General features: G+C 36.3%; 1 protein-coding gene and 1 long non-coding RNA gene across 2 annotated transcripts; both read left to right on the top strand.

Annotated features, from left to right (window-relative positions):
- Positions 1-1,514: 1,514 nt before the first annotated feature.
- On the top strand, positions 1,515-5,518 carry LOC308702147 (natural killer cell receptor 2B4-like; the record flags this gene model as incomplete). Its single annotated transcript, XM_081384814.1, has 4 exons — positions 1,515-1,597; positions 3,659-3,982; positions 4,615-4,917; positions 5,394-5,518. The coding sequence occupies exons 1-4, from the start codon at positions 1,549-1,551 to the stop codon at positions 5,516-5,518; spliced, it is 801 nt and encodes a 266-aa protein (XP_081240940.1). The 5' UTR covers positions 1,515-1,548.
- Positions 5,519-10,889: 5,371 nt separating this feature from the next.
- LOC308702579 lies at positions 10,890-11,712 on the top strand. The gene is made up of 3 exons (XR_014031624.1): positions 10,890-10,935; positions 11,018-11,090; positions 11,622-11,712. It is a non-coding gene; the product is annotated as an uncharacterized lncRNA (long non-coding RNA).
- Positions 11,713-12,434: the final 722 nt, after the last annotated feature.

Genomic DNA, 12,434 nt, shown 5'->3' with positions numbered 1-12,434 from the left:
CGGACACTAGCTCACGGATCCCGCTAAACATGGCTGTGTCTTTGATGCACTTCATCGCCTTCTTTCAGGGAGAGAACAAAATCGTTGAGGTTGGTGAAAACCACGGGTGAGTCAACTTTATGGGGTGACGTCACATAGGCGACATGTAGTCTTTCTCGTTATGTCTTTTCCACAACTGCTAGCCGTAGAATCATACCATATACTGTCAAACTCGTAACATGAAAAGTTATATAAAAAATTCACAGACAACATATGTTCAATTCATGGCACAATTCAAACGGGATCAGAAAATAATTATTTTCTCCCATTCACTTGCATTGACGGTTTTTCAACTTTGAGGTCCAGCGGGGTTAGCGGAAGGGGCGGGACTTACCAGCTCTATCGTATGAGCGGAGGCTGCAGAGATAGCCCGTAAGCGCGATCCCGTGTCAAAATAAAAGTCTCTATGCTACAAGCGGAGCAGGGATAACACGGATATTACGTCATTGACAGGCGACAAGTGCAAGTGACTGGCACTATTTAAAATCGTTAATTTCTCTGAATTTACAAATTCTTGGAAACATTTAGGATAATGTTAGGTTGCAGGTTGACACAATTGAAATAAATATATAACACTGTGCAAGTGTTTTTTTAGATAGGCTATTTTGATACAAAACTCTTACATATAGTTCCTTTAACTTTATTTTATGAAACTTGCAGATTTTTTATTTCACTTTAAGATGTGTTACCCCAACAGAAAAGAATGCACAGATTTTTTTTTTTGTTTTACCAATAATATCTACTTGATGTGACAACATGTAATGAGACAAATAAATAATGATCAAAATGAACATATCATGAAATCAGATGTGGAAAGTATTAACTTCTTTGTTTCAACCAACAACTGATGTTTTGTTCAACTTGATGCTTGTGTATGTCTGAAAACACAATCAGAGTTCTGAAAAAAAAAAATGTTTCCTGTCCATATACAGTGAAAATAGACAGGGATCATGAACTTTCAAGTTAAAAAAGATGACAAAAACGCTGATAGCATCATAAAGGTAGCCCATATCATGCACTACATCCCAATCCTTTTTTGAAAGCCATTTTTCCAAGCCTCTAAAACTATTTCAAATGTCAAACTTCTCTAAAAATCAGCTGCTGCCATGATTTCAGGATATTGTTTTATGTAGTCTGACCATGATTCGACTTTTTTTTCATCATAGTTACTTAAAAATCTCTACTGTCTGTCTTTTTAACATTTAAATGTGCATACTTTCAGGAAAAAAAATCTAGGTGTTTTGACTTGGGTAAATAGAATTTTGACTTTATACTTTAAGTAAAAATCAGTCAGGCTACATTTTAAACCCATGCATGAAATAAGCAACAAAAGTAGGTCATATATGTTAATAGACAAATTAATAAATCATGACACGCCTGTCCTGTTTGAATTGGAATCTTGAATCTGAGTCTTGTATGCGCCCCTACCGGTAGCAGGTATTTTCCGCAGGGCTACGTATTACAGTTGAGCAGTAGTCCGGCAGCCGCTCGTGAGCTGCAGTTTCTGCGATGATGTACAGAGCTATCTTCTTCTGCCTTTGTCTATCGTTTAAAAAAGGTAAACTTTTAGCGTCTTCTTAATTCTCGTTGTTTTAGTAGATGCGACTTTTTGGGGCTGGTAACACTAAACAGCTATTCTTGTTGGATAAATAAGCCTATAGGGTAGGCTAAGGAGTGTTTGACTTGTAGCCGTAAGCATTTAGACAAAGTTGAAACTCTTTATAGGCTAGTTGCTTGAAGTAGCCTACCTGGATCGGGAGCATATGTTGAAATTAAGTGATATTCTAATTCAGTGGTTTCAACCTGCGTGGTTTTGCCTAACGCGATAACTTAAAATCAATTTAAATAGGCTGTAATGGAATTCTTTATTATTAATACGTCGAATAAAAAAAATATCAATTTAAGAAACATAAAAATAAATTAAAACAAAACGTACTCGTAGACTATTTCCAAACAGCCGTTTTTCTCATCGCGCTGTGTGAAATAGCTTACAGACTGAAACACCCCGCTTAGTGAAACTTCATCTCTCAGTTGGATAAAGACAACAATTGTCAATAAAGCTTTGATGGAAGACGATTAATGAAGGTAAAACGATTACAGTGACATACAGGAGTCGTATGCGCGTGAGTCCGTTACTGGGCTGCTAACAACCCGTGCAGCCTATGGTAGCCTACGCTCTCTGTTCACATGCGGTGTGTTATCACATGAACACAGTTCAATACTTTCGCGTAGTTGTCATAATTAATGTTTTGTGGGTATTTTATAACTAATGCTCACCGAAGAAGCGTGTTTTAGAGAAGTTTGTGAGGATCAGTGTATAAACAGACAGGATCGCTTGTTGAGGAAATTAACTGATGACATCATCAACCCTTCTTTCGCTGAGTTCCCTCACTATCATAATAGAATCAGTATCTACATTTCTTGGCTTGTCCCTGTCTTGTTTGGTATTGCAGGTTGACTTATGCTTTTTTAAGTTACTATAACTGAGCAAAGTACTTTAAGTTGTAAATAATGTCTGCAAAGTATGTTTGCAAAAAAAAAAAAAAAAACTGAAGGTTTGAATCTATCTAGTGAATTAATAATCAATAAATAATTGCACTACTTAAAGGGATACTCCACCGTCTTTTCATATTAAACTATGTTATTCCCTTAACTAAGACGAGTTGATACCTCTCTCGTCTCAGTGCGTGCACTCAATCGCTCTGGCGCGCGGCGAAACTTTTTTCACTCAGTTCATTCAATATGGGCCAAGCAGAGAAGCTACCAAACACCTCCACGTTTTCCCTATTTAAATACAGTTACTCGCGTAGTGTAACTCGACCTAGGACGGTGACACAAAACAAAACGTTGCGCTTTTCTAAGCGTGTAAAATGGATAACTATATTGTATGGCGGAATACCATAGCAAGTGCTTATGAGCACTTCGACTTGGCGGAGTAATATCTTCACTCGTGAAAAATCCTCTCACCGGCCCCCGCTCCCTCTAGTGAAGATATTACTCCGCCAAGTCGAAGTATGAGTATGAGTTTCTTTCTTTTGTTGAACATAAAAGAAGATTTTTGAAGAATGTTGGTGACCACACAGTTGACGGTAGCCATTGACTTCCAAAAATACTATGGAACAACTTGAGGATGAGAGAATGAAAGGATTTTAATTTTTGGGTGAACTATCCTTAATCCCTAATAAGGAAATGATTGTAGCCTACTATCTAGTCATTTTTCTCTCATTCATAATTTTATTCATATTGACAAGCCCTGATCGATATTTATGATAGCTTTATACATCATAAATAAATTTAAATCTGGTTAAATTATAAACTGCCTCCAATAATTGATGAGCAAATATATATAGGGTGGTGGTGTGGCGCAATGGATAAGACACATGCCTTTGGTGTGAGAGACCCGGGTTCGAATCCACTGTGAGACACCAATGTGTCCCTGAGCAAGACACTTAACCCCTAGTTGCTCCAGAGGCGTGCGACCTTTGACATATATAGCAATTGTAAGTCGCTTTGGATAAAAGCGTCAGCTAAATGAATAAATGTAAATGTAAAAAAAAATATATATATTTTTTTTTTCCAATCATATAAGATCTACAAATATTTTCTAAATGTGTTTCAGATGTGTTTGCTGATACAGATGAAGTGAAGTCAGTGTCAGTGACTGAGGGAGATCCTGTCACTCTAAACACTGATGTTCAAGTACAGAGAGATGATCAGATACTGTGGACGTTTGGACCTCAAGAGACTCGTATTGCTGAAATCCACAGACAGAAGATTAATGTTTATGATAGTAATGAGAAGTTCAGAGACAGACTCCAGGTAGACAGTCGAACTGGATCTCTGACCATCAAAAACATCAGAACTGAACACACTGGACTTTATAAACTACATATCATCAGGAGCTCAGGGTCAAAGATGAACAATTTCAATATTTACATTTATGGTGAGTTAAAGATATTATAATACACTGAACAAAATTATAAACGGAACACTTTTGTTTTTGCCCCCATTTTTCATGAGCTGAATTCAAAGATCTAAGACTTTTTCTATGTACACAAAAGGCGTATTTCTCTCAAATCTAAATCTGTGTTAGATACACCAACTACTGATTGGTTTTCAGTGTACATTATGCACACCCTCGTCATATTCATGGCATCTTGTCGTTGTCCTAATTATTCATAATGACTTATAGTTTTTGTTGATCAGTGTTGTATGACATTATTGACTGCTTAATTTCTGTTTATAGTGAAAAAGTACATTTCAAAATGTACCTGCCTGTCTTTATTACTGTTAACTTTATGAATGGGAGTCGCTATAGTAAGTGCTAATGAAGTTAGATGCTATTTACATGATTTAAAAAGTAGTAGAAACTTTTTGTATACATGTAAACAATAAGCACCTTGATTACATTTAGTGTAAATAGTGATACAGTTGATCCTTCTTACACAAAATGTAAATAAAAGTAATGAGCTAATTATATTATAGCTATAACCTGGGTGGAGTTTGCAATAGCCAACATGGCTTTTAAATAAAATATAAAACAGCAGCATTTATTGTTTGCATTTTTCTTTCCAGCTCATCTGCCTGATCCTGTCATCACCAGAAACTCTTCACAATGTTCTTCATCATCATCATCATCATCTAGTCAGAATTGTTCACTGGTGTGTTCAGTGTTGAATGTGAGTGATGTGACTCTCTCCTGGTACAAAGGAATCAGTGTATTGTCCAGCATCAGTGTGTCTGATCTCAGCATCAGTCTCTCTCTACCTCTGGAGGTGGAATATCAGGATAAAAACACTTACAGCTGTGTGATCTACAATCCCATCACAAACCAGACCACACATCTGAACATCCTTCAAGTCTGTCAACCATGTGCAGGTATTAACTAGTCTGTTATCCAATAAATCAGAGTTTTTGTGTTTTGTTGCTTTTAGTTCAGGCCTATTAACTCTGATGATAATCTACAATATATTCTAATTTATTCCAAAATTTTGCTAAATGTTCCTTCAGCAGATACACATTTAAAATGCACAGCCCATCCTAGAAAATTCAAATATTTGTAATCATATACAAATGTTTGTCGAATAAAATGGTGTAAAGAATGTCCCCCTAAATTATAAATTAATAGCAAGTATAAATATTTCAGACTAGCAAGTAGCAAAACATGGTCTGATACAGTGTATTTTAAAAAGGACAAGTGTTTCAATTTGTCCCACCCAAACTTCCTTTAAACAATTTCTCAAGTCTCTCTGAAGAAGTGTAACTCAACATGTTAGGTGTCCCCTTCCATCATCATGATTTACTTACAGCTTTAAACTGTATAACAGTTTGAAAGTTTTCTCTGTTCATTACAGCACTGACCCAGCATTCACATTTCATGATGTTAATAGCTGTTACTCTAGCACTGCTAGTGGTCGTTGCTGTGGTCGGAGGTGCGATTTACCACAGATGTAAAAAAACATGGGAAAAAGGCAAGTAATTACATAGAGAAAAACAACAAGCTTGAACATATTTTATTGATTTTAAATGGTGATTAAAAACTAATTTTTAATCATTGTCTGATTATTATTCAAACAGTTCAGACTGATATAGATGCATGACGCTGGTCCACCGTTCTGTGCACGTCTGCTTCAGACTATGGTAAGAACTGAGACCTTTCTGCATACTGTATATAAACCCATCAACCCCTCATCTGATTCTTGATTCTGGTTCTGTTTTCTTGCAGGATGCCGTTGCAGCAGATCACACAGTGTACCCAACTGTTGTGGCATGAATTGAAGATCCAAAAGACCTTCACATATAATGACCCCCATTGGCACAACAACAGTGTTCAGTGGCGTGGCAGGCTCTAAGTATTGAGTTCCACTTAACACCGTTATTATTTTAGTTTACTCTAATTTATATTTCAAACTTAGGTTTGAGTGTTAATTGATGATTGTGTATTATTGATTCATTATTTTCATTTGATTATTTACTGATGTCTAGAGTCTTGTGTTAGTGGATCTCACACAGTTTTAGGCAGCTCCCTGTTTTTCAGTTCCCAAATAGAGACATGAACAAACAACTGGAATTTGCAGAGTGATCCCTAAGCTTTCTTTTCTTTTTCTTTTTTCTTTTTTAAGATGAGATCATTGTATCCGTTGCTCTGATAAATTTGAATAACACCAAACAGGCTTACTTGAAGCATCCATTCACACATCATCACAATCATAAATCTTTTTTATCTCTCAAGATCAAATCCTCAGAGGTTGTTTCAGTCATAACTTTAAGCATTAACTAAAAAGTGTTACATTTTGTAAGCCATCCACTGTTGTTGACATTTCTGTGACTTTTATACTTTTATACATTGTTGCCTGTTGTTTATCTTTTGTATATTAAAACAAATTCAGATCTATAATAGTTGAGTGTTTAATGACAACCATCTCACCCTAAATGCCATGAAGATAAAATAACTCATTGTGGATGTAATGAAAAATATAGCTGCGAGCAGCGATTATGGGCCCAAGCCGGTGGCACCGCAACCCCGGTGCCTTTAGGGTGGCGGTGCCGCCGGCTTTGGCCCTTTATCGCTGCTCGCAGCTATATATATATATATATATATATATATATATATATATATATATATATACATACATACATACATACATACATACATATATATATATATATATATATATATATATATATATATATATATATATATATATATATATATATATTATCCATTCATTCATTTTTTTATTTTTTTATTATTATTATTATTTTTTTATTCAGATTTTATGATACACTCAAAATATTCCACAACAAATCCTTTAAATTTAATGTAAAAGTAAAAATGAAAGTAAGCAGTGTTGGGCTCACGTAACCCTCTCATCAGAATCAAAATGTTTCAACATTTGCGATGTATTTGGATGCTAAACTATTCTTTATTATAGGCTTTGTTCTTCACTCGTGTTCCAATATTGATGGAAAAAATCATCCTCTTCACATGCGCAAAAATTTGCTTGGAAACATCACAGTGGAGCGAGCGGTGCTTACTGTGAATGTACGAATTGTACTACTGACTATTTAGAGCAGTGTAATTTTTATATGTTAGGTTGACTATTTTATTATTATATTTTATTAAGGCTATAATGAACAGGCTGCGATGTCAAGATTGTAATGCTGGAGTGTGTGTGTGTGTGTGTGTGTGTGTGTGTGTGTGTGTGTGTGTGTGTGTGTGTTCATGTTTTTCTATCCCGGTGGGGACTTTAACCTGAATGCACACAGACTCATGGGGACTCGTGTCACAGTGGGGACCTAAATAGAGGTCCCCATGGGTAAACAAGATTATAAATCATACAGAATGAGTTTTTTTGGAAATGTAAAAATGCAGAAAGTTTTATGGGATAGGTAGGTTTAGGGGTAGGGTTAGTGTGAGGAGATAGAATATACAGTTTGTACAGTATAAAAACCATTAAGTCCATGGAGAGTACCCACAAAGATAGTAAACCGTGTGTGTGTGTGTGTGTGTGTGTGTGTGTGTGTGTGTGTGTGTGTGTGGCGTGGGCGCGATTGAACAGTAGACACATAAAAACATACTCCATCATTATACAGGACGACATTCAAACTGCAAAGTGTTAACTTATATTTGTGTACAGTTGCAATAAAACACAAAATTGTGCTTTTGTAAAATAATTTCAAGCAATCCACCCCCCGAAAGGCGCTAATTTTAAAATGAAACTAAAATGCTCATGGCTGCACGGGCATTCATAACGGTGCACGTCCACGGCGAGGAACGAGCAGAACAGAGTGAACGTTTTTCAGTTAATTCCTACTTCCATAGGAATTCATTTGAAACGCTCGCTCAACCACTATAAATGTCAGTGCGGACGAACATATTTTACTTTAGTTTTTAAGTTAGCGATTAAAAAGCCCCCAGCGGTGTCACACGTCAGTTAACCGGTGGTAAAATATTCTCACCGTCACATACCTAGTATATTTATATATAGATATAATAGGCCTACCTGATTTTGAACACAAGAGGGCAGTATAGCACTATGTTTGACTTTATTTATGTATTGTTTAGACTAAACAACCATTCTGGCAGTTTTTAAACTTAAAATTCATTCTTAAATTGAAAAAAAAGAAGAAAATGTTAAGTTGTGATGTTTGTATACTTTTATATAGAAATAAATGGTATATAATTACATTTTTAGAAAATTTGAGGCTTTTAGTTTTTCCTTTTTGGACATTACTTTAATCCCTCGCCATAGCAAAACCGTTAGAGATATTTATTATCCGTTCACAATTTAGCATATTTAATGTATTTTCATCATGTTGAAAAAGTTTGGTGGGAATAAAATAAATAGTTTAAGAGGAGTGGCTAAAAATTCATAGGCTGATTTTGCAAAAAAATCCACATTCAGACCAAAATATCTGACTTCCTTTTGCTCTGAGCTAATGAATGTAAATTATAAAGTTGTCCGGCTTGATGAGAACAATATAAAAACATTTTTTTTTTACTGTATTTAAAACTAACCCCCCCACTTTTGTCAAAAGCATGTTGAAAGTGACACACTTCCTGCTGGCAGTTGGTGGCGCTATAACTTTGACTCACAATAGTCACATCCATCTGATCGGCCTCTTACCACGAACACACTGCTGAAGTTTCATCAAGATCAGTTGATGTATGCAGAAGTTATAACACTTTGTGTCTCTCTTTTCTCGCCATAAATTCGTTTCCTCACCACGGCCAAACCGTTCAAGATATCAAAAATCCGTCCGCAATTTAGCATCCTCAATGTCTTTACTTCATGCTGACTGAGTTTGGAGGTGATTGAATGAATTCTCTAGGAGGAGTACATCACATTCCACAGCAAGCGTTTTCCAAACAACCCATAATAGCTGACTTCCTGTTGGGCTGGCGTGAAACTTGTCAGAGGGAAAGTTGTTCGGCCCGACGAAATCTATATGTGTACCGAGTTTCATATTATTTCATGCAAGCGTGTTTGATATATGGACCAAGTTTTCAGACCCTGTTCAAGAGGGCGCTGTTGAGCCCCCCTGCCACGCCCGTTTCTGAAACTTTTCACATGTCTACTGGCTAATAAGTGTTATGTGTCTGTCGAGTTTCATCCAATTTCAAGCATGTTAAGAGTCTCAAACGCATCCGAAAAGAATATTAAAACTTGATGCGTTGCCACGGCAACAGTATCTAAGATATCAATAATCCTTTCACAGGTCTACATCTGCCCTGTGTTTACATTATACACATAAAGTTTGAAGCAAATCTGGTAAAATTAAGAGGGTGACTTCAAAGCATTTTGAAAGTGACACACTTCCTGCTGCCAGTTGGTGGCGCTATAACTTTGCCTCACAATAGTCACATCCATGTGATCGGCCTCTTACAACGAACACACTGCTGAAGTTTCATCAAGATCAGTTAATGTATGCAGAAGTTATAACACACTTCCTGTGTCCCATTATTCGCCATAAGTTCGTTTCCTCGCCACGGCCAAACCGTTCGAGATATCAAAAATCCGTTCGCAAGAATTCATCCTCAATGTCTTGACTTTATTCTCACCGAGTTTGGTGGCGATCGGATGAAATCCCTAGGAGGAGTATTTCACATTCCATTGTATGCGTTTTCCAAACAACGTATAATAACCGACTTCCTGTTGGGCTTTTGTAAAACTTAGAGCACGAAAGTTGTTCGGCCCGATGAGATCTATATGTGTACTGAGTTTCATATTATTACATGCAAGCGTGTTTGATTTATGGACCAAGTTTTCGGACCCCATTCCAGGGGGCGCTGTCGAGCCCCCCTGCCACGCCCCAGTACCAGCTTCAGCCCGGCCCTGATGGCCGCAGGTTCTGACGTGTGTGCAAAATTTCAAGAGTTTTTGAGCATGTTAAGGGCCCCAAAAGTGGCAAAAAGGCAAAAAAAAAAAAAAATGAAAAAAAAAAAAAAATCCTTACGGAAACAATAGGGCCTTCGCCCTTTCAGGGCTTGGGCCCTAATAAAATGGTTCATGAGTTGGTGGAAGAAAGCAGTTTCTACAAGACCATCAAAGGTGTCCTCACTTGTGGTCCATAAGATCTACACCAATTACTGTCACAGTAAGACTTAATCCACCATTCACTGTTTTTGTCCAGCATGTGTGCTGTATATATGAATAAAGTCCTTGTTCTATAGTCAGTTGATAGTGATGTCAACTAAATGATGTTAAATGCCCTCCAACAGTACATACACTGTAACGGATTTCTGTAATTTGAACAGTATTTTACTGTAATATGTACAGTAAGATACTGTAAAATATGTATACAGTATGTTACTGTAAACAGCAAAGGATTATGGGAAAATATAGGGTCACTACTGTAATTCTTCACTACTGTAAATCAATTTACAGTAGTGAACTTGCCCGCGAAAAACTGACCAATGGCAAGAGGGATTTCTTTTCAAGTGTTTTTTTGAGGGGTGAAGTGGCAGTTAATGCACGGACAAAAGATCATGTAACTCACCAAAAAGGTTAGTATATAATTTCTATTTTATGTAAAACAAACATTTTCAAATGTTTTTACTTATGTTAACAGCAAACTAACATGATGTATCATTTTGGTTTCGTCTGAATGGTTTTAGTGCCTTTTTTTCCTGACTGTCGTCAGAATGTTTTTTTGGTGCCTTTATTACTGTCTTTTTTTCCTGAATGTCGGCCGGGTCGCTGTCACGGTGATAATATTAACTGGTGAGTAAGTTAAGTTCACCTATATTAGCCGAAATATTCTTTAGTTAAAACTATAAACAATAATGGTTGTGTGTTCCTCTGCCTCTTTAACTGAAGTTAGCTCATCAGGCGGGCGGAGTCGTCGGTAACGTTAACCGAGCTAACAGCGAACTCAACGTGAAATACTGAGGTAAAGTGAGATAGACGAAACCCTTGTTAAAGTGCGGGTTTTAAACAATATTTTCACGTAGGCCTATATGATTTATTTTCAGGTTTGTGATCTGGATAATGCCATCTGCAACGATGGAGTGTGTTGGAGCCTTTTCATTGTGATAACATCAACTGGTATGTAACGTTATGGTCAACTTCACCTAAATTAGCCGAAGTAAACTTATTAAACAGAGAAGCATAATAACTTTGGTATGTTCTGTCTCCTCTTTCACAACTTTTTGGCAGATGTACAACGTAAATACTGAGTAAAACTAAGTTAAAGGGATAACGTAGTAGCAGCTAAAGTTACCTTAAACAGAAAATTATGTATGTCATCATTTACTCGCCCACAACGTGTTCTAAACATGCATGAAGTTCTTTCGTCTGAACATAAAATAAGATATTTTGAATAATGTTAGTAAATAGTGGCTGGTCCGCATGGACTTCTATAATAGAAAAAATACTTTGGATGTCAATGGGGACCAGTAACTGTTTGGTTGCTCATGTTCTTTAAAATATCTTCTTTTGTATACAGCACATTAAATAATTCAATGGAAGTTATGAACAAGTTGAGGGTGAGTAAATGGTGACAGAATTTACAATTTTGAGTAAACTAACCCTTTATCCAACACCATTTTTAATTTCATCTTTTGTTTTATTTTCAAGTTTGTGGTCTGAATTATGTCGTCTGAAATGTCGGAGGTGTATTTTGGAGTCTTTTTTGTGATTGCCTTCGTAATGGTGATAACATCTACAGGTGAGTAAGATGACATCAACTAAATTAGCTGAAGTATGCATTAGTTAAGCAGGCAAACATGTTCTTTTCTGTTCTTTATTTTGAATTTGCAGCGGCCATTCCCTCTGGACTGTACATCACTGCTGACGCTCTCCACTAATACACAGAACGGGTTGACGTTGGAGGAGGAAGAGGAGAAGGAGGAGGAAAGGGTTAGCAATATACCATTATCAATATAGCAAAGTTTTGCTAACTAATATTTTTAATGTTGTTTAATTGATTAAAAACTATAAACACAATACAACATTATATCTTACCTCATCTTCACCCCACATGTTATTGTTGTTAGTAATAAGTTCTGTTATTGTATTTTAGTTTTTTTCTGTAAACTATAACACTAAAAGGCTGCTGTGACTTTGTCTGTTTCAGGAGAGTCTGTTCTCAAAGCAAAAACATGGATGCTGACAATGAAGGGCAGAATCATCATCCAGTTACAACTGCTAACAGACGACTCTTCAGCATTAGCTGTCTATTTCGTCGAATGCAGAATCAGGTAAACCAAAATATATATATATATTTTTTTTTTACATTACATTACATTTACATGCATGCATTTGGAAGTCACTTTTATCCAAAGCAACTTACATTGTATTAAGTTTAAATTAAATTATCCATTCCCTGGAAATCTAAGCTACAGGAATATATTGAAATGCTTTAATGATTTGAATGTAATGTATTATGGG

Source organism: Scardinius erythrophthalmus, assembly GCF_964197995.2.
Source record: "Scardinius erythrophthalmus genome assembly, chromosome: 14".
Lineage (NCBI taxonomy): Eukaryota > Metazoa > Chordata > Actinopteri > Cypriniformes > Leuciscidae > Scardinius > Scardinius erythrophthalmus.
Note: the sequence above shows the minus strand (reverse complement) of the source record. Positions and strands in the feature narration are given on the sequence as shown.